Here is a 23,930-nt window from a genome sequence, read left to right as displayed (position 1 = left end):
TACACAATTCTGTTAAGAGACCGTAGTGGGTTCCATCCATCATTTTAGCTTTCAGAAGGCTTCGCAAGCTCCCCCCATGTGACCTCCTCGATACACACTTCTGCCAAGCCCAGACTGAGTTCCACTGCAGACAGCAGCATTATATCACGGAAATGTAGACTCAAAGGAAGAGCGCAGGAGTTTAGCGTGCCATCTGGGACAGAGCCAATGATATTAGTAGTTATTTCAATGTACAGGTATCGAGCATATCTTCGACACACACAGAATACAAAGAAATCTCACCCCAGCATGCTAATGGCAGTAAGACTGAATGAAGAAGGGAAAGAGAAAAAAGAGAAAAAAATCAATTACTAACTGTCCATTGTCATGGACATTTCCTCGACAATTAGTCATCAGGTGAGTCTCAGCCCCAGAGATCATGCAGCATGTCTGCTGAGCATTATTCATGTGTGTCTATATGTGTTCATATGAGCATCTAAGATGATACAACACTATTTTGAGGACATAATATGCCTCCAGTGGAGAGCTGAGAAGGCTGAGCACTCAAGCAATCAGTCTACAGCCCAAACTCAGATAAAAGCTATGAAATGAGGCCAGCATGTCCCCATTTTAAACCCAGCAAGGATTTGCCATGGTGTGCACGGGATGAAAAGGCAGCTTTGATGTCTACGCAGGCTTGATTTAGTTTCCTTGTTCCTCTCCTCAGAGGAACCCATTATCTCGGCCAAAACCTGCATACTAGACCTGAAATTTCCCTCTGGTCTATGACATACAGCCACACAGAATAACAGCTTGACAGTGTGAGACCTCGCAACACAAACATGACAATGAAAATCCTCGATGGAGCAAAACAAAATGGCATAGTAATGCCCTTAGAATCCACGGAGAGACCAGTGTGTTGACAAAGCCTCTCCCTCTGTCTATTTTTCTCCCCTCTCATCTCATCTCTCTCTCTCTCTCTCTCTCTCTCTCTCTCCTGTTCCTCGCTCCCTCACGCTTTCACACCGATGAACACGCTGAGTGATGATTGCTACATGTGGGCAACAGTAGATATCTCTACACAAGAACAGAGCCACGCTAAATCCATTGGATAAAGCAGCTTCTCCAGCCTGAATCAAAGAGCTGTCGTCTACAACGCCAGTGAACTGTAAAGGTAAAGGCTTCACACTCATAACCCTGATCGATTGTTGCATAAGTTGCTCACACTGGCTTTGTGTGTCTAGGATATTTGTCATAGTGTACAGCTCTCACCATCTGTCCTCGTGTCATGTCTTCTCATGTGTAGGGAATTGAGAAAAACAAAGCAAAACAGATCATCCATTTGGCTTTCACATTGTTACATTTATAATATTTTGTTGTTTAATTTTGTTTGCTGGTGTTGTTTTGGGAATGTTCCTCCTCTGTTTGCGTAAATTCTAGATTACTTATAATTAGAAAGTGCAGAAAAAAATAAACAGAAATTTCATGTTTTTAATATCATTTACTTTGTAACTGTAAAATACATTTTGTTTTATTTTGTATTTATTTAAAAAAAAAAAATCTGACATGCACAATTAAAACTGTGTGTTTGTTATAGGGATTGGGAATCTAATCCATCTCTCCAGCAGTAATGAGGTAGCTTTGTAGGTTTGTAAATGTCAGCAAGGGGAAGTGACAGAGATGAGGGGAGACTTTGAAACACCCACACATACCACCCACTGCTCTTTTTGAGACACACTGGAGATATGTTTCATTCTGCTGTACAGAAACCTTTTTTAAAGGCACTTTCGCTTGGATAGTAGGTTTATAACTTTGAGATGGTGAATATTGCACAGCATCTTAACATTTGTGAAAATGAAATTGGAAGCAAAATAAATGCACAAAAATATGTAAGAGACTCAGTTTTATGCGTGATGTGTAATTTAGTATTTATAATGGGAGTTTTCTTATCAGAAACACTTAAGGAAGAAATAACAATTACACGGTAATAATATGACATTATTGACATTTTAGAGTGACATATAGAGTGACATTTTGGCATTATTATTATTATTTTAATTGTTAACTAGGGGGCATTTACACTACACCGTTTACAACAAAAAATGAAAAATTGTATGCATTTTGGCCATTAATTTACATGACAACAGCTTTTTGGGGGCCCAGAAATGCAAACTTTCGAAAATGGATTTCAAAGTTTTTTGAAAATGATACCTTTTTCTCCATATAAACTACAAAAACATGAAAACAACAATGTCATGGTCACGTGTAGTAGGTGTGTGCACAGGCACATACGCTGCGTCCGAAATCGCATACTTCCCTTCTACTTAAAAGGCCAAAAAAAACGTATGTGAGGCAAATATATGTCCGAATTCATAGTATTCGAAAAACAGTACGCAAAAAGTATGACCTACTTCTTCCGGCCGGATTCTGAAGTGTACATTTGATGGACACTTTACTATGCAACAATGCAACTGATGCTGCTAGGTCAGTAACTTGTAGGATGTAATACGTCCAGATATATTTAATACTACCCTCATTCATACTATATAGGACATACTTTTTTAACGGTTGTGAAGTTATGCATTGAAGCATTTAAACAACCTCTGCCGACACATTTAGCTGACTGACATCTCATCCCTGTATGTTGTGTTGCGTAAAATAATATAATCTACAGCACAGTAAAGATTTTATAGATGGAATAAAATGTATACAAATCTTTATTTCACAGAAGAAGCACACCAGTTCGGTGGCACTGAGAATAGCTCTCTCCTGAAGAGGACGCAAAATTCCCACGCTCTGATTGTAACCCAGCAGTCGGGTTGAAGTAACCGCGTGCTAGGTTGTTTCGTCCGAGGAAGGGGGAGGGATGTATAGCTGTCAGAGAGACTGACACAGCCACTAACCCACAACTACCCAGCACTCACATCCCAAAAACATCCCAACAGGCTCAACCCAGCAGTTTGGTAGAAAAAAAAAATAACCCATCACTTTTTAAAGTGTACAAAGTGTTACCCACGCTTGTTGAACCTTTTCTTTCTCCTGAATTATATTTGGCATCATTGAATTAGGCTTGTTAGCACTGAGAGTGTGAATATATTAAAACTAGACAGTGGTATTTAAGAATAAGTGTTCCTCGTATAACCATGCTAAAGCTACTGTTCACATTCGCACAATTGCAGTTCTATCCAATTTGTCTGAATTATGGCCCATTTGGCAGAACAGCCACTATGTGCTAACCTGTTTCAAACAGATGTCTCTCTCTGTCCCAGATTTAATGAGACCTCACACAGATAAGGAGCACTTATTCCCATTTTCCAGCATAATGTACAGCCAACATCAAACCACATTTAATAGTTTATCCTAAAAAAGTGGAACAGGGCTTGCTGTTTTGAAGATTTCTAAATAAGGCAACAGTGACCTTAACCTCAGAGTTCTGTTGGACCGGATGTGATTTGACTAGACAGTAGCCGTCACGTTACGTGGGTGAGGACCTCAAAGAGGAAAGGACATTGATAAAAATAGTAGAGAAAGAACCGTAGGTGGGCTGTAGCCTGGCGTTACCCTGCAACTGTCATGGCAAAGCATGAAACAGGGTGTAAATAAAGGCAGTGTCTCTGGGGCTCTAACACCTTGCTAAAACAGGAGCTAAACCCCTTACTCTCACAAACCCCTAGGAGACATGCACTTTGTGGACGATACCACACTGAAAAACAGCTTAATTCAACCCACACTAAGAAATATATATATATATATATATATACACTTCCAAAAGGTGGTTTTTACATTGATGCCATAGAAAAACCATTAATACCAAACTTACAAAATTTCCATTGTAGAGGGACATTTTAATAACCTGAATAATCTTTTCCCACAAATATACTCTTTAAAATAAAGGTTCCAAAAGTGGGGTTTGCAGTGATTCATTAGAAGAACCATCTGAGTTCCCCATTTAACCTTTAATTGATTATTTTGTTTGAACATTCTAATAATCCAAAGAATGATGTTCCAATATAAAGAACCTTTTGCACAAATTAGTTAGAGTTAATAAGAGTTTTGAGCACTTTTCTGTCTTAGAAATCAGCTTGGCCAGGTTTGGAGACCAGTTTAAACCAGCTAAGATCAGCAAACCAATTCAGACTGGTATAAGCTGGGGGGATTTCAGACCAACATCTACATTCATTCATTCAGTAGATGTTTTCATCCAAAGGGACTTGACAAATGAGGTACATCACAAGCAATTTATTATACATGAGTCAACATATTGTCTGTAAGTGTTGCTGGAGAACCTTGATGGTTAAATATTTTAGGTTAAATATTTCCCTTGTCTATTCCAGAACATGGAAAGCAAAACTAACAACTAACTTAAGGTTGGTAAAAGCAACTGCATTAATCTTTTACATGGACAAGCCTGGAATTCAAAAATAGCAAGAGTGAGGGTAGAAGATCAGATGGCATAGCACAGTGATAGTGGGTAGAGGAGTCTCAGTGGGAAACCTGACATCTCACTGAGCTCCATCCGACAGTAACACTACAGGGACCTTCACATACTGAGCATGTGGTGCACTTTGTGTGAGATGAGTTATCTATAAGGGAACCCTCAAAATCAATGTTTCCGATTTCATATGATTGATTTATCATTGATTACCACTAAATATTTTAAATAATACCAATTATTATTATAATTATTATTATTAGAATTAAAATATGTATGATTATTTACAGAATCTTTTTTTTCTTTCTAGTTTATTTTTTTTGTGATTATGCTCTCCTGCTATGAACTGTATTTTCCAGCAAAGTATACTTAACTAAACAAAATAAAATGCAGCCAAAATGCAGCCTGGGAGTTTCCTTCCAGGCCATTAGCATCCTATTTAAATCTGAGACAGGACCCACAACCATGAAATTGCTCTGAGCACAGAAACTCAGATCCCAACATCAAAGACAAATTGAGAATATTAAATTGGCAAACCCTCACAAAAAAAGGGAAGGAGAAAGTATATGGATGAGACATCATCAGAGGATCTTTTAGATAGCAAAATCCCTGTAGCTCGATTTGTGCTGCATGGCTGCATAGAACATGAACTGGCTTCTCCCTGCCTAGATAGATTTGTCAGTGCATTTTTATAAATAGCATTGCACGTGTTCTCATCCAGTGCAAGGAAATGAAGAAAAAGTTTTAAGCATCCAGCGCATCACTAAAATATTCCCATCTTGATTGTTTAGACAGACTGCAATTATGTTTCATAATTTCTGCGAGGCCTCACTAGAAATGGCATGATAAACTTAAAATGCATTTACTCTATTTTAGTGCATCCTAGCAACATGCAGCTTCAAAATAACATAAAATACTTGTTTAACCTCAGATTTTACAACTATTGGTAACATTTTATTTTAAGGTGTCCTTGTTACACATTACATATGCTGTACTTACTATTATTATAACAATTAATTATGCATTAACCCTAAACCAAACCCTCATTCTAACCCTAACCAAGTATATGTAGTTAATTAATATTACTCAGCACATACATGTATAATTACACTGGAACAAAGACACCTTGGAAATAAAAAGTGTAAACCTATTTTAATGAGTTTTTTTTTTTACTGAGCCCTTCTTAACTATTTTGAGAGCTTTAGTCATATTATCAAACCACCTTTTAGGACAAGAACTTCAATATCAGAGCTGACTTTAATAAGCAACTGCACAGATTAAATATACATTTCAATATACACTTTCAAATCCATTGTATACCTCCTAAGGCTTTTCTGAGTCCAATCGAAGGAATAACACAGTTCTGTTTTTGTTTTTTTTTATACATTGCTCATACATTACTCACGCCTGTTAGTATCTGTGGAGCAATTTTTGATCCTTCAGAAAAATAAGAAACTATCAATTTGTTAAAAAATAAGTAAAAATAATAATAATAATAACTAAATGTGAAAGCAATAGGTTGCATCAGCCTCATAGGTTTGAATGGTAAGAGAGTGGAACTGCAAGTGCAATAACAAGCAAAATAATGTGAGTCTTATGTTGGTTCAAATTTTTTTATTTTGCATCAAGGGAAAAGGTGACATCTGGCAAGCTAGTAATTGTGAACCATGGGAATAGTGATTAACAAAATATGCTCGCTGAAGAGTGGTATATATACGTGTAAATCTTCATTTTCACAGGCATATCAGCTCTTCGCTTGTTCCAACAGTACAGCTGACTTGACAAAACGGCATTGCAAGGACATTCAGTGAGTATCCATTTATCTTGTCATTAATGTATCTGTCTTTCTCTCGCTGTCTGTCACTGCCTGTTTCTCAGTCCTGATTGATTCTTCTATGATGTAAATATAATCAGAATCCATGATAATGCTTTATTTGAGGGCCAGGTGCACTGCTGCATTTCAATTATTCACATTTTGAAGGAATATTCATGTTTACAATATGGTGAATTCACATCTCCAGATAATTACTGAACATTGCAATAGTGTGTTGTATAATGCAGGCTCAAGGTAACATCTGTGTGCATCACTACAATCTAATCAAACAGGCTATTATGCACACCTGAGCTGTTATTATTATCAGTAATTTGCTACGTTCTAAAAATAACTCATCACTGGTCTCTTATGGATACTCTAATGTCATTGACAGCTGCTAATCTTTTGTTGTATAAGACAGCTTTTGTCTTTGTTTTTCTTTCCTTTTTGTCAGGGCCATGAAAACTAGACTAGGTTGCCTGTCTAACAAATCAGACTCATGCAGCGATTTTTCAGAATTCCTGCCTCCTGCTCAGGAGAGATCCACAAGATACTTGAAGTAAGCAATTTGTTGTTTTAATAAAAAAAAAAAAAAAATTATAAAAAAATTATAAAAAAAGGGCAGTGTTCATTGGCTGTCTTATAACTGTAGCTGATCATTTTTGGCTGTTTCAGGTTATCTACAGATGAAGTGACCAGATGGGCTGATTCATTTGACACTCTGCTGTCCAATAAGTGTAAGTCACTTTACGCACGATTATGTGTTTGTGTATGAATTATTGAGCACATTTGATTTATTGTTCAGCTAGGGACACTTTTGACTACTTTACTTTAAATTAAATTTCACCTAGACACATTTCATCTATGTTGAAATATTTATCACATGTAACTCATCAATAATAACATTTAAAATATTATAAAGGAAAACAAAATATTAAATATCTGTTAAAGCAATTATCACATATTATTATCAAATTGTACGTAAAAATCTTAAAAACTAATTATACTTTTGTTTTATTAAAACATTTTGGAAACAAGTACAAAGCAATATTTATATATATATGAAATATTGCTTTTTGTGTTTATTCTCCGCGACTTGTTATAAATTCACTTAATAGTCTGGTATAAGCTTAAAGTAGTGACATACTGAAAAATGTAAAATTTCGACACTTATACATACTTATATATTTCGACACATGATAAAGAGAGATACAAATTATTATTATTATTATTATTATTATTAAATGATTAAAATATAATTATTTGAAATGTACTAAAGTAAAGCTTTTTTATTTTATGATATTACAAAGTGCATTTTTTTAAATCATAAAGTGCATTAAGTGTGTTAATAAACTCATGAAAGTTTACTCTCTTTGAGTACACTAAAGTGGTCTTTTATTTTATAAATGTTATACTATATGCAGTGTTGGTCATCTTACTTTAAAAAAAGTAATTATTTACAGTTAGAAATTACTTCTCCCAAAATGTAATGAGTTAGTACCTCAATTACCACATTGTAAAAGTAATTAGTTACTTAGCAAAGTAACTGTAACGATATTTTTTATGTTCTATAACGTTATTTCACCCTATAACATCTTTAATGTATAAGATGTTTATATTAACTGATTGAAGAATAAAAACACTATAAGTATTTTAGAAAATGTTGTATTTATTTGAACTCAATAGATTGCAGCCTGCCATATGATATGCATAGAAATAAAAACATATAAACAATAAATATTGAAAATAAAATTCAAGCACAAAATTAAGACTAAAATTGGGTAAAAAGAAACAAAGGGAAGCCTGGCCATTAGTGCAAATCTCTGTAACTGTATATAAGGCCTAAAGTTACTGCACAATTAACAGAACACTATCCAACTCATGGTGCGTTCACAACAGACGTGAATAGAGCGTCTGGCATTAGTGATTTCAATGTTAAGTCCGAAAATTGGCGAAACATTTTTAAATTAACGCATATTTGAGTTTAAAACAACTACATTCTCACATGAAATATGTTTAAAACTACATTTTATGTCATGATAACAGTAATATTTAGAAAATTATCAGAATAAAAATGGTGGTTGAAAATGTTGCGTGAACTCAACTGGCAGTTCGAGAACGCCATTGTCGCTGACGCCGTCTGGTGTTTAGTATGGCAAGCCATTGTAGTCACAAATGCCTGCTCGGGTGTCTGATTTCACATTGACACGTCAAAAGCATGCGATTTTATAAATATAAAAATATAACCAAAAATAATAGGATAATAATAATATACAAATATCACGAGGAAAAGACGGTCAAAAAACGGAAAGATAGTCTGTACTGATTTTTCTCGGAAAAACACGACCGGCTGGAGGCGTGACGTGTGGGCGGAGCTAAAGAATCACGAGCGCCAGTAGGCTTTTGCGTTGAGAGCGTTTGAAAACTGTGACATTACCGTGAGGGAAAAACCATCATCCAAAACAAACAATGGCTTACAGTCAGATTCAGCCGTTTATTTATGATCCAGAATCAGATTCCGAGGCTGAAACTGAACGAGAGCAGCAGCAGCAACGACTCGCTCCGAGCGGGGCTCGAACATGGGTCTCCGGCATGGGAGGGGACGCACTAACAAGGAGGCAGAGATATTTTAAGCAGTTTTAGTCACCGCCTGCAGTTCCAACACACGATCGTGACCCTTTTCCGTTGGGATTGCATCATCCTTAAGAAATAAACGATACGCAAATCCGTCCTCAAACTGGGCCTTGTTTGTAAAACAAGCATCTTCGAAATGCAGGGAACAAACAAAAACACTTGCACAACTCCGTTGATGCTCTGTAAAAATAAACTCCATCCACTGGTCCCTTAATGCTGTTTTTTTGGTAATCTGTGCAGGGTTGTCTTTCCCTGGCAACCAAAAACCCACTTCTTTTGTGACATTTCGTGACGCTCTCGCTCTGATCAGTGAAATGTCTGTGCTGCTCAGCCTCACTGTACGGGAGCGCGCGCTCTTCCGGCAGAAGTGCCCTAGGACCCATATAAGGAAATCCCGCTCCATCTGACGTCTCACAGAGCCATACTCGAAAAAAACTTTCCGAAACTTGTGACAAACCGGAATGTACATTGTACAAGTTGTACAAATGTACAACTTAATTTTTGAAACTTTGTCCATGTTTACCCCCCCCCCCCCCTTTAAAGTGTAAAATGTTAACACCAGAATGGATGATGAGAACAACAAAGTTGGTGTTTAAAGTTAACACCCACGGATTAAATGGTCAGCACCAGTGTTGTGGGTAACGCGTTACTTTACTCTAATTACTTTTTTCCTGGAATGTGTAACTTAACGCGTTAGTTTCGTGCGTAAGTAATCAGTAACTTCGTTATTTTTTTTTAAGTAATCCGTTATTTTAAGGAAAGGAAAATCCCGACTGCAGCCTGCTTTTTGTCAGACAGTATGCCTAGGTCTACTGTGCCACCTGCGGATGTATCAGCGGAGCCGAAGCTCTGTGATCGTAAAGTCAATGGCTGTGATGCGTCTGTGCCCTGCGCCTGACCCTGTGTGTGTGGGTTTTTTTTTTTTTTTCGAACTCCCGGCTAGATGGCAGAGAGGACAGCGTTTGGTTTATGGAAGTACAAGTAGGCACATTATTTTCAATTTGTCAACGAAAGAGAAATCGACTGTCGGACAAACGTTTCGAAAATCTGTTTCTGCTACGTTTTAATCACTACTTTGAAGAGTAAATGTAAGAGGACTGTTTTACAGCGAATTTAGGCTTGTGACTGTGAGTGACACTTTAATAATAATTAGTTCGGCTATTAAGCGATTTGTCATTTGCCTGTGTGGCAGTGAAGGATTTATTTCGGTTTGTTATCATTTTTGTTTGACAGGCAGCTGTTAATTTCTGTTAGATCATTGGCTGGCTGGTTGTTCATCATTTCTAAATGGATTTAAATCTGCAAGCCCGTTTAAGGTTGTGTTTACAAGTAAGCATACTTGTACTTTGATAACTGCATTATTTAAAGTTAAAGAAAAATCAGGAGTTTTCTTGTGGTGCTCATAATATACAGTAGCCTAGGCTACCCGGGCTGGGTAAGTGCGAATTTTGATTAATAATATGTTCTGTGATAATAAATAAATAAAACGCCATGTGGAATAGCCTATTGCTGACTGTCTTTCCTGTTATTGTTATCCTGCAGTGTTAATTTAGTCGGATGACTGACGTTATTCATTGTCGTGAGTCACGACTTCTAGGTGCATTTAAAGGGGCCGGGGGCTGTGTCTGTCATGTGTGAGCCACTGCAAACGGCTTTTAATTTTTGGTAACACATGAGTACTCTAACGCGTTACTTTTATGAATAGGTAACGCTGTATCATAACTGATTACTTTTAATTGATGGTAACGTTGTAACTTAACTAACTACTTTCCAAAGTAACTATACCCAACACTGGTCAACACTGCACCAGTGTTCCGGTGAAAATATAAAAAAAAAATCTGTTTACATTTATTTATTTTATTGAAACGCTGTAAAAAAAAAAAAAAATTCCCTACACCAAAACGTCTTCACTTTCAATGTTTCAATTCAAATGTCAAAAATTTAAATAAAAAAAGAAATTAAAAATTTACATGCAAAGAACATGTTCTTATAAAACAATGAAACATCATAATGTCAAAGCGAATCTGTACAGACACACACAAAAAAACATTCTTATTTGGTTCATACGTACTCTTAACATCATAAGGCTCATAATGCTGACATTTATTGGGTTTAACAAACAGCATTTCATTCATTACCATAAATGCAGAATGCATGTTAATGCTCACTAATCAGAGTTTCCCAAAAATTTCGTAAGCCTAAGTTGTTCATAAAAACGATTGTATGACTGATCTTAATATTACGGTTTGTATCCCAAAAGCATCGTAACTAAAGTAGCACTTGAAAATCATTGTAGATCTATGGTTGCTCTGGAGTAATCGTTAAGCCCTAAGTGCATCGTAAGAATACAGAATTATGCAGTCACCTGCAGGACAATCAGCAGATTACACCTTTATCTTGATTCAAGTGCAATGTTATTAGAATATAAGGATTTGATTGTGCTTTATTGTACACTTTATATCTCTTTTTCTTTATTATTATTTTTTTATTATTAATTTATAAATTAATTAATTAAAAAGGGCAGAAAAAAATGTAAATACACATTAAAATTAAATGACTGAATAAAAAAGAATAAAAAGAATAAAATAAGTAATGTAGGAAATGCTTCAAAGACTGGGGGTGAAAATATGTCAATGACTTGCTTAAGTGCACAAAAACCAGCTACATTTACATTTAGCTGATGCTTTTATCCAAAGCGACTTACAATTGCTATATATGTCAGAGCTCGCACACCTCTGGAGCAACTAGGAGTTAAGTGTCTTGCTCAGGGACACATTGGTGTCTCACAGTGTATTCGAACCCGGGTCTCTCACACCAAAGGCATGGGTCTTATCCACTGCGCCAACACCACCCACACTATGTATTGGACCCGGAAATAACGTTTCACTCTCTCTCTCTATACTGTATGTAAATAAATACATTTAAATAAATGTATGCATTTATCAGACGCTTTTATCCAACATGACTTTTTTTACCGAACATAATATATAAGTATATTATTATCATGTATATACTTATATAAGTATAAGTATAGTATTGAACACTATAATATAATATTGTTTTGTTATTATATCCAAGTTGTCTGTCTGTAAAGCAGCATTAGGTTAACATCAATAAACGATAGTATACTACAATTAAGAGCCATCCTATAAGGTGACATTTCAGAACTTAATAAACATTACATTATTCATTTATCTGACGCTTTTATCCAAAGCGACTTACAATTGCCATACATGTCAGAGGTCAGAGGCTATCTGAGGGTTGGTGGGAGTGGGAGTCCAGGGGTGTAGCCTGACAGGGTAGAGCAGGCATGGTTTGATTATGGTTAAAGCCTCGCCGCAGAGAAGACGGGGCCATAGGGATACGGGTGGTGGCATAAGTAGAAGTACTGACTGGCTTGACAAGTGATGGCTTGAAAGTGGTAGGGGAAGTGGATATTTCTGGAGATTTAGAGGTTGGAGTATGGCAAGGTTCCCCCTCCTGAAGTTGGACTGGATCAGGAATGGGTGCTAGGACAGGCTCTGGGGGCTCTTGGATTGAATCTGTAGCAAACTTTGACAGACTCTGGGATGAAGCAGACTCGGGAGCTTGAGCCGACAATGGAGCGGGTTCAAGGGCAGACTCTTGATTTTCCACAGGACCTGCAGAACTGCCCTCTGGGGCCACTGGAATGGACTCTGGAATTGATTCGGGACTGCCCTCCGGGCATACTGGAACAGATTCTGGTTCTGGCTCTGGGACAAACTCAGAGACTGGCTTCAGGAATGACGTAGGCTCTGGAACAGACACTGGGACTGGTTTTGGAATGACCTTGGTCTGTTCCTGGACTTGCTCTGTGATAATCTTTGGTTGTTCCTGGACTGAGAATTGGTCTGAAGTAATTAGCACCAAATAAGAACTAAACGAGGGGGTGTGGTAATGTGAAACAAGGGGGCAGGAAGAAAGGAGCACATGGCCAACATAAACAAAGACAAAGCCATGTGGTCATACACAGAACAAACAGAGAAACACTAAACAAATACAAAATAGACACAGATGCCAGGGCAGAACCCTGACAATTAGCAGCAACACAAATCTGTCCCTGTAAAATTTAAAAACAATAATAATAATACACAATAATACATACTGAAAAGTGTTATTTTCAAATTAATTCAATGAAAACAGCACTCAAATCAAATATAAGGACACACAAGAAACAATTTACTTATATTGCCATTTCGATTTGAGCAGTTTTACTGTCGCTTGATTTGACAATATGACGTTGCAAAATACATACTGTATTATAAGTGAGGTAACGTAAACATTTTTTACAAATTTAATTTGTGAAAATGTTTTGGATTGTTTTGGCGCACACAGCATAAAACTATCGTCATAAGGTAATATTATAAAATACATATCGTAAATGAAAATAAAGTTTAGGGGTGTACAACAGATCAATATCACTATAAATAATAATTTTGATATAAAATACATATTTTAAATTATGTAACAATTAAAACGCTTCTAGTGTTACCCTGTTAAAAGTGACCTCCTCATCTGCACTGCATAGCAATTCAAATCTGTGAGAAACGGTTAACATTAGGCTTGTTTAGGCGTGCGCAGCAAATAAATATCGTCATATAGTAATATTATCTTATAAAATACATATCAGACATGTGGTAAAACACTTACTTTCTGTGTTTTCCTTGTTAAAACCAACTTCCCTCTATGCTTCGCATCGCAGATAAAAAGGAAATATCGCTCTGAGAAAAGTTGTAGGAGTGTACAGCACATAAGTTTCACTTTAAATCATGTTATAAAATACATATTTAAAATTAGATAAAAACACTTAACATACTTTCGGATTTTCTCATTTTGAAAAAAAAAAGTACTTTTCTGTTCTGCATTGAGAGTGAAAGGAAATGTCTTTGAGAAAGGTTTAGGTGCATACAGCAAATAAATACTGTTATAAAATGATATACTATTACAAAACACATTTTGTAAGTATGACTAAATATACTTTATATGCTTTTCGAACAAAGAAAATAGTGTCTGTAAGAGCTATTTCAGACGGGATAGGCTCACACATGAGCAAATGTCCCGGATGTGACTAATAAACTCTCAAGAGTGTTAATAAGGGTTTTACTCTCCGTTTTTACACCAGTAGGAGGTTGCCATCTACACCAGCTAGTGTTATTCATTTAAAATTCAATTCCACAACTTTAACTCTTTACTCTGAAAGTCCTTAACACTGGGATTTCAACACTGAAGATTTTACTGTGATGTATGGAGAGGGAAGGTGAATGAGGTAAATATAAATATCAGCAAACGTCAAATTTGACAAGTCACTAGACTTTAGTGGAGTCAGCAGTTCACTAAATAAGGTTTTAATCCTAATGTATCTCCTTTTTTTCAATACTGTTGTTTTTTCATCTGTGGTGAAGTGTGTTATTTTGATTTACGATCATACAAAGAGAGGCTACACAAAGGTCCTAAAGATGAGAAACAAACACACAACAAAAAAAGTCTTCCTGTGTCCAGTAAAGCAGGATACATGCTTTTTTTTTTTTTAAAGAAAAGATAAATAAATAAATAAAACAATGTCCACGCTAAAGGAGAACATTTTATTCCCTTGCCAGCAGGAGAACATTTTGCCTCTGTACTGCCTCTTGATTGTCCTTTCATTGAATTTCCTGAGAAACACTATTGTCTCATTAAGCTACCCTGCTGTTTATATGGACTTTAACTGTATCCAAGAAAAGTCTACCTTACACAAAAAGGATACAGCTGAGGCCCATTGGAAATACATGCCCGTGGCAACATTTCTGCAAAATGCATATATGCTGCATCTTGCTGTGAGTGGTGCTAAAAGCTTTTTCAGTTTTTATCTGGAATAGATTAATGTGAATCTGTCAATGTTTCATTACACTGGTTGTTGTACTATCACGTACTATCAAATAAAATGAGTGGCGCTAAAAGGCTAACGCTTCATTGTATTTGAAAATAATGTGCCATCTACTCTAGTGTTAACAAGAGCTAAAAACATGAGATAAAAATGCATTTGCTTAAAGTGTTAGTTCACCCAAAAATGAAAATTAGGCTGCATTTTACTCACATCTGAGGCTTCCTAGGTGTTTATGACGTTCTTATTTCAGATGAATCTAGTCTGAGTTATATAAAAAAAAAATAATATTTCATCTTTCAGTCTCTATCATTGCAGTCAACAGGTGTTGCATTGCTTCAGTCCAAAAGAAGTGAAGTAAAAAGCATTCCTTCCTTCCATAAAAAAAGTGGCCTCCTGTAGCGACTTGGTGCGTTTTTGTAAGAAAAATATCAGTATTCAAAATGTTATGGACTGCATTTATGTAGCGCTTTCAACAGACCACATGGCCATCCAAAGCGCTTTACAACTTGCCTCACATTCACCCATTCACACACTCATTCACACACCGACTGCGGTGTCAGCCATTCAAGGCACCATCCAGCTCGTCGGGAGCAGCTGGGGTAAGGTGTCTTGCTCAAGGACACCTCGACACTTGGTCAGGTGGAGCCGGGGATCGAACCACCAACCTTCCGGTTTGTAGACAACCTACATGAACCACTGCCGCCCCAGTTATAAATGTTATCAGGTATAAGGTATAAGGTCAGCGTTGCACATGCGCTGGTGAGTCTCATGAAAACGTCTCAAGGTTAGGTATGTAACCCTGGTTCCTTGAAGGAACGAGACGCTGTGTCAGGCGCTTTGGGGAACGTCCCTGACGAGACCGACTCTGAATATCCTGTGCAATCTGTCCAACGGAACGATTTGCCCAAGCTGCCCGACTTCCAAATCCCTGCCTAGTGTGTATCCGAAGAGCACAGCTAAGGCGAGAGAACAGAAGAGCCCGGAGTGGCTCGCATGTCAAGGTCATAAAATCTGACAAATGTAGAGGGCGTGGACCACCCCGCAGCGTTGCAGATGTCCAAGAGGGACACACCTGTTTAGTAGGCCTTAGAGGCCACCATACCCCGAGTAGAGTGAGCATTGGCTCCCAAAGGAAGGGGAAGACCAGAGAACTCATAGGAGATGTTGATAGCCTCGACTATCCAACGACTTAGTGTCTGCTTGTTGGCACTAGAACCCTTTTTAGGAGGGCCATAGCAAACAAGCAATTGGTCAGATTTTCTCCACAGGGCAGCTCTGCACTGGACACATACAATTTAGCTTCTCCTGGTCTGGCTCCCGAAAGGGAGGAGGACAGAAGGCCTGCTGTACGATAGGTTGTGGTGTAACAGAGGGAACCTTCCGAACATAACCCACTCGAGGGTATAAGAATGCTTTGGCCATACCAGGGGCAAAGTCTAGGTAAGTAGGGGCCACCAAAAGGGCCTGAAGATCTCCAACTCTCTTTAGTGAGGTGATTGCCAGTAACAGGGCAGTTTTAAGTGTCAGATGTCTATCTGAGATATCTTGTATTGGCTCGAATGGAGCTTTACAAAGAGCCTCTAACACCACAACCAAATCCCAGGGGGGAACACAGGATCGTACTGGAGGTCTCAGCCTCAGCGCACCGTGGAGGAAACGTGTAACTAGGGGGTGTCTACCCACTGACTGATCATTGAAAGGGACATGGTAAGCAGCTATGGCCGCCACGTACACCTTTAAGGTGGAGTGGGTTAACCCTGCAGAGAGCCTAGCTTGTAAAAACTCCAGAACTGTACCAACTGGGCAGTTAACAGGGTCAAGGTTGCGGTCTCTGCACCATGAATTGAAGAGTTTCCACTTCAAGGCGTACAGTTTCCTCATGGAGGGAGCTCTGGATTGGAGGAGGGTCTCAACAACCTCAGTTGAGAGACCCTCAGGGGCCACACCCTCAGGGGCCACACCCACAGTTTCCACAGCTCCAGGCGAGGGTGAATTATCATGCCCTGCGCCTGTGAGAGTAGGTCTGTCCTGATCGGTATCTCCCACGGAGAGCCGTTGAGGAGCGAGACTAGATCTGCGAACCATACTCAGCCCGGCCAGAACGGGGCTACTAATAACAGACGGACGCCATCCCGGCGTTCTCTCGCCAGAACTCCCGGGAGCAGAGCAATAGGGGGAAATGCGTACAGACGAAGCCTCGGCCAGGTCTGTACCAAAGCGTCCAGTCCCAGAGGAGCTGGATGAACTAGAGAGAACCAGAGGGGACATTGCGATGTCTCCTGAATTGCAAAGAGGTTCACCTGGGCTGTGCCAAACACTCTCCATATCTGCTTCACCACCTCGGGGTGAGGTTTCCATTCCCCGGGCCTCAGCCCCTGCCTCGACAGTATGTCTGCTCCTACATTCACTCTCCCAGGAATATACACTGCTCTCAGCGACAGGATTTTGCCCTGGGACCACAGAAGGATCTGGTGTGCAAGCTTGTACAAAGGGCGTGAACGCAGACCCCCTTGGTGATTGATATAAGAGAACACTGATGTGTTGTCGGTGCGCACCAACACATGGTGACCTCTCTCTGGGAGGAAATGTTTCAATGCTCGATAGGCTGCTAGCATCACTAGGCAATTGATGTGCCATGTCAGATGGCGACCACTCCACAGACCGCGGGCAGGGTGGCCACTCATGACCGCACCCCAACCGGCGAGGGTCTGTCGCTAGCGTTACACGGCAACAAAGAACTCCCAGCACCGGGCCCTGATTCAAGAACCAAGGTTTCTTTCACATGTCTAAGGCACGAAGGCATCACCGGATGACCTTGATAACTCGAAGTACTCTCGACCGATGTGAGGATCGACTCGATCCGAGCAGGAGACAGACGTGCCTGCATCGTGGTCGAATTCCACACTACGCCTAGATAGGTGGTTCTCTTAACTGAAGAAAGTACACTCTTCTTGGCGTTTAGTCTCAAACCCAGCTCCCCCATATGTGCGAGAACGTCATCTCGATGTTGAACCGCCATCTGCTCTGATTGAGCTAGAATCAACTAATCGTCATTATAATTTAGAATGCGGATGCCCTGCATACGGAGGGATAGCAGAGCCGTATCTACACATTTCATGAACGTGCGGGGTGAGAGTGCGAGGCCAAAGGGAAGTACTCGATATTGATAAGCTTTGCCCCCGAAAGCGAACCTCAGAAACTTCCTGTGTTGTGGAAGGATGGATATGTGGAAGTATATGTGGAAGTCTTTGAGATCTATTGTGACAAACCAGTCCTCGGATCTGATTTGAGCTACAACCTGCTTGACAGTGAGCATTTTGAACTTCAGTGGCATAACTGAGCGGTTCAGGTTACGTAAGTCTAAGATCAGACGCAACCCCCCATCCTTCTTTGTAACTATGAAATACCGGCTGCAAAACCTGGATTCCCTGTCACCTCGATGGCCTCTTTCCTTAATAGGGTATTACTTCTTGTTCCATAACCAGAGCCTGCCGGGGGCCGACTACTGTCGGTGTAACCCCATTGAACTTCGGCGGTGGATGACCGAACTGAATGCAGAAGCCTTTTTCTATTGTACGCAGGACCCAATGAGATACATTTGGCACTAGTTTCCATGCTGCTAAATAATCTACTGAGGGAATCAGTCTCTCGAGACTGACCTCTGGTGTAAGAGGCCCCCGAAGGGGCGGCGAGCATCCCAGCTCCGCTACACTCACGGGCGGAAATAACTGGGAGCAGCGCTCGCTCCCAATTGCGCGAGTGGCCTCTTTAGTGGCACGGAGGGAGAGATCAGCGGTCTTTCTAAGTTCTTCTACATCTTCAGACCTAATCCCCTCTCCCTCATCAATATCTCCCAGCAGGTCAGCTTGATAAGCTTGTAGGACTGCCATAGTATGAAGGCAAGCCCCAGCCTGACCTGCTGCCACATAACCTTTGCCCACAAGCGATGATGTAACTCGAAGAGGCTTAGTGGGCAATGTCAATTGCCATAATATAGTGAATCGGGGCCGAAGAGTCGGGTCGAATATGGGTGGTTCCACGATCTCGAAATTTCATCATGGAGATCGGGAAAATAAGGAAGGCTCCGACGTGGAGGTGGTTGCCTCAGCGCAGAAAGCGTTTATCTAGTTTGCTTCTCTGCGGCTTCGCTACAGATTGTTTTTTGGCAGGCCATTCAATTTTTAATTTATCTACTGTGCGCTTAACCACATCCAAAAGCTCCTCATACTGGGGCGACAGGGGTGGTGAATCCCCAGCAACCATCTCCACATCAACCTCCTCGGAGGAATAGAGGTGAAGAGTTGATCCCTCACCCTGGGGGTAAGAAACCGACGAGCGTGCTTCCGAACCCAGGGTTTGGGCGCCGGATCTGGCAGATGAGGAAGGAGATAAGGACTGGCCCGTCTCCATTACCTCTGACAGATCCACCTGCGAACCCCACGAGTACAGCAGCCATTCTGCCTCGGCAGAAGCGGGGCCAGCACCGCGGGTAATGCTGGTGAAGGCTCCCTCCTCAAAGAGGTTATGTGATGCAAATGTCAAAATATATTAGTTACCGTATTTTTTGGACTATAAGTCGCACCTGAGTATAAGTCGCATCAGTCCAAAAATACGTCATGATGAGGAAAAAACATATATAAGTCGCGCTGGACTATAAGTCGCATTCATTTAGAACCAAGAACCAAGAGAAAACATTAGCGTCTACAGCCACGAGAGGGCACTCTATGCTGCTCAGTGTAGGCTACAAGAGCACTGAGCAGCATAGAGCGCCCTCTCGCGGCTGGAGACGGTAATGTTTTCTCTTGATTCATCTCTCTTAGTTAATTTCTCTTGGTTAATGTCAAATTAATTTTGATAAATAAGTCGCACCTGACTATAAGTCGCAGGACCAGCCAAACTATGAAAAAAAGTGTGACTTATAGTCCGGAAAATACGGTATACATCATGCACTACTGCAAAATATTTTGAGGTCATAATACTGTATGTTCACGGAACCACACACACACACAAAAAAGTAAATAATCTGCCTTTTAATCATTATTTGTGTGAACATTTTTTTAAGTTGATGCTGCCACCAGTGTTCATTTCAACTGCAACCTGCAGCGATTTGCATTTATTGGTACTGTTTTGTAGTTTTGTCACAATGTACAGTACTGTAGAGGCACAGTTTTCCTGTGTTTCTGTAATCTCTCATTTGAAAGACGTCACAAATGTGACAAAGAAAGGAAGTGTTTTTGATGAATGAAAAAAAAACTAGCTTGGTGTCCTTAGGAAGCATTTCCTGTATCCAGTATGGCTTAGATGTGGCATATTAGACATGACAAAGACATATTGGTTTTAATATAGTAAGATGTTTATCCGTAATCTTATTCATCTTTATTTCACAGATGGTTTGGCAGCATTTAGAACCTTCCTCAAATCAGAGTTCAGTGATGAAAACATTGAGTTCTGGTTGGCTTGTGAGGACTATAAAAAGATCAAATCCCCTGCTAAGATGATGTCTAAGGCCAATAAGATCTACAAGGAATTTATTGAAGTTCATGCTCCCAGAGAGGTATGTTGACTGCTTCTGTAAAACCATAGCAACTACACCTGAACATATAGTACTCTTGTAGGTACTGTATGTCCATTTCTTCTTGCTTGAGAGGAATTTTTTTTTTCTTTTTTTCTTTTTTTTTTTTTTTTTTGAGTCACCAGAGGATTTGGTGTGTTTTCAGATTAATGTGATGTTTCCAGACATTACAGCAATTCATAACTTGAAAAATTGTGGTGTGTTTTCCAGAATTAATAAATAATAATAATAATAATAAAATCATGGATAAATAAGGTTGTAGCTAAACATTTTCCAAAAGAATCATTGTGATACATCACTGACCATCACTTTAGCATGGGCTAGTTTAGGGTCAAGATATAAATAAATAGTTTGATTCAGCAAGAACATATCAAATTGATGAAAAGTAAACAGTAATGACATTTATAAAAAATATAATAAATCCTTTATTTTTTATGTTATATATATGTATTTTTTACTTTCTGTTTAACAAATAATGATTTAAAACTGTTGACACAGATTCCACACAAATATAGCACAACTGTTTTCAACATTGATAATACATACAATGATTTCTGAAGGATGATGTGACACTGAAGACTGGATTTTAATGAAAATGTAGGTTGTCACTGCAAGAATAAATTACATTGTAAATTAAATATAAAACTTTTATTTTGAATTGTAATAACATTTCACAATATTGATGTTTTTACTTATGGTAGGGCTACAGTATTTACTATTAAAATCTAAATTTATTAATAAAGTTTTATGATATAAACTAAACTTTTTATAACTGTACTCTTTTGTTTTTATTTTATTTTTTATAATTGCTTATATAATGCACTTTCGAGTTTGAGTCCTGTGCTATAAAGACTTTTCCTTCCTCAGAGTTGTTTGTACTTTAGCACCGCCCACGCTCATTTGAGTTCTTCCCTGTCTTCAAACCTGAAGATCATCTTCTTTTTTAGCATGACCTTCAGATACTTTGTGATTCACTGTTTGTTATTTGGGAAGCAAAGGCCTGTCCTTAAGCATCCTGACTGTGTGGGTCACAGAAAATACAAAATTTGCCAAACAGTTGTTTTATCTAAAAAGTGATAGAGAGCAATTGTACAGAATTTTATATTAATTAACTCTTATATCTGTGAAGGTTAACATAGACCACAGGACCAGAGAGGAAACCAAACAGAGGCTTCTGGATCCAACTCCCAACAGTCTCAATGAAGTCCAAGCTAAAGTGTACAGCCTCATGGAGAAAGACTCCTATCATCGGTTTATAAGATCAAAGATCTATCAGGACTTACTGAACAGGACACAGATATACTGTCAGAGGAAATCTGTTTAAAAGTGAATGTCTATTTGCTTGCCTGGTTAGAGGATACTGAGGTAATAAGCAGACTTTAATTGTAATATATAGCACAGTCTGTGTGCTTACAAAATAATTAGATGAGAATAATTAAATAAAAAAGGTCAAAAGACGAACTAGTTCCTTGCATCTAAACTTTAACATGACCCTGTACTGTGCTTCTTTGCCCAGTTCTATTTGTAACATGTGGCTATATTCTTTCCCTTCAATTGTGATAGAATAGTTGATGTTTCTTCTGAATGCTGGCAAGCATGTAAATCAGTCTCTACATGGGTAATATGTAAGAGTAGAGTATGATAATTTATTTTTCCTATCTTCAATGTAACTTGTGTACACATTAGCACTGATATGATTCGATAAAAGAACTAAAGGCATGCCTGCTGTTACTGCATGCAGCCTCTGACTTCGCACATTTCTCATTGGTTCTTTTCCCTTAAAATCTTCAATCTAAAAATACTTCAATCCCACACACAAATGCACACTGAAAATATTTTTTTTTTTTTCCTCTGATGGGATATTTTTATTGTAACGTTCATGTTTATTTTGTTGTTTATTAATTTATTTAAGCTTATTCTTTCACTTGTTGATGCTCTGATGGTTTACAATGACATGTTCTTGTGATGATACTAGATCAAGTAAAGCATGTCACTTTGAACAGTGTTGGTTTGTGTTTTTTGGCTCAAAATATAGGCTAATATGTGTTGTCTGTATGAATATTTGTCAAGCTTCATTCCACGAGTTGTCTGGCAAATGTAATAATACAAATTAAATATACAAACTGATTTTAAATCACTTCACTATAATAAATATTTAGTTTTGTTTTGCTGTAATGTACAGTAGGTTCAAATGTTCAAAGTTAAATTTTTCACATTCACAATGGAACAAAGGTAAAAATGCTGTACTTGCTTTGAAGGAGATAAATAGAGAGCAAAATAAGTGTTATTTATTTTTTACGTTTATTTTCTATCATTGCTGTAAATAGTTTAATGCTAAAAATGTACCTCAAAATTAAAAAATTGCTGAAAATGTACTCACCTTCGGGTTATCCAAGATCCTCTGCAGTGAATGTGTGCAGTTAGAATAAGAGTCCAAACATCACAATAATCCACAAGTAATCCACACGACTCCAGTACACCAACTAATGTCTTGTGAAGTGAAAAACTGTGTTTGTCAGAAACAAATTCATCATAAAGGCATTTGAGCTGTAAACCATTGCTTCTGGACAAAATACGAGTCCATAATAGTTTTTCTCATTGATCTTAACAAAAACAGCAGAAGTGCTGAATAAAAATGCAGTTCACTCTCTGACAGCAGGTGGCGCTTTAGGAACAGTAGAAATACAGTCGTTACCATGGTTACCCCTCTATACAAAGCAGCACCAAGCAAGTGCAACACCTGCTTGCTCATCACAGAGGTCAAAGTACGTCAAATAATACAGGTGCATCTCAATAAATTTGAATGTTGTGAAAAAGTTCATTTATTTTAGTAATTTAACTCAAATTGTGATACGTGTGTATTAAATAAATTCAATGCACACTGACTGAAGTAGTTTAAGTCTTTGGTTCTTTTAATTGTGATGATTCTCTATGGGGTTCAGGTCTGGTGAGTTTGCTGGCCAGTCAAGCACACCAACACCATGGTCTTTAACCAACTTTTGGTTCTTTTGGCAGTCTAGGCAGGTGCCAAATCCTGCTGGAAAATGAAATCAGAATTTTCAAAGAGCTGGTCAGCAGAAGGAAGCATGAACTGCTCCAAAATGTCTTGGTAATGGGTGCAGTGGCTTAACACTGGACTTCAAGAAACTTGGGCTATGAGCTTCTCCACACTTCCTCCAGACTCAAGGACCTTGGTATCCAAATGAAATACAAAACTTGCTCTCGGGAACAGTCCAGTTCTTCTTATCTTTAGCCCAGTTAAGACACCTCTGACTTTGTCTGTGGTTCAGCAAATTCCTTGACACATCTGTGTGTGGTGGCTCTTGATTCCTTGACCCCAGCTTCAGTCCATTCCTTGTGAAGTTCACTCAAATTCTTGAATCGATTTTGCTTGACAATCCTCATAAGGCTGGTTGTGCATCTTTTTCTACCACACTTTTTCCTTCCACTCAACTTTCTGTTTACATGCTTGGATACAGCACTCTGTTAACAGCCAGCTTCTTTGGCATTGAATGTTTGTGGCTTACCCTCCTTGTGAAGGGTGTCAATAGCCGCGTTTCCACTGTCAGGCTAAAATCGGGCGTTGTAGTGCGTGCCAGCGCCATTCGGGTTTCCA

At 38.7% G+C, this 23,930-nt stretch overlaps 1 protein-coding gene across 1 annotated transcript; it reads left to right on the top strand.

The window, feature by feature from the left end:
• The first annotated feature begins 985 nt into the window (after positions 1–985).
• On the top strand, positions 986–22,314 carry rgs8 (regulator of G protein signaling 8). Its single transcript, XM_052599731.1, has 6 exons — positions 986–1,153; positions 6,151–6,218; positions 6,679–6,783; positions 6,900–6,961; positions 20,130–20,296; positions 21,444–22,314. Exons 3-6 carry the CDS (start codon positions 6,683–6,685, stop codon positions 21,636–21,638), a joined length of 525 nt encoding a protein of 174 aa, XP_052455691.1. The 5' UTR covers positions 986–1,153; positions 6,151–6,218; positions 6,679–6,682; the 3' UTR covers positions 21,639–22,314.
• The last annotated feature ends 1,616 nt before the right edge of the window (positions 22,315–23,930 follow it).

Source organism: Carassius gibelio, chromosome A6 (assembly GCF_023724105.1).
Source record: "Carassius gibelio isolate Cgi1373 ecotype wild population from Czech Republic chromosome A6, carGib1.2-hapl.c, whole genome shotgun sequence".
In the NCBI taxonomy this organism is placed as follows: Eukaryota; Metazoa; Chordata; class Actinopteri; order Cypriniformes; family Cyprinidae; genus Carassius; species Carassius gibelio.
This window is presented reverse-complemented; position numbering and strand designations above follow the sequence as displayed.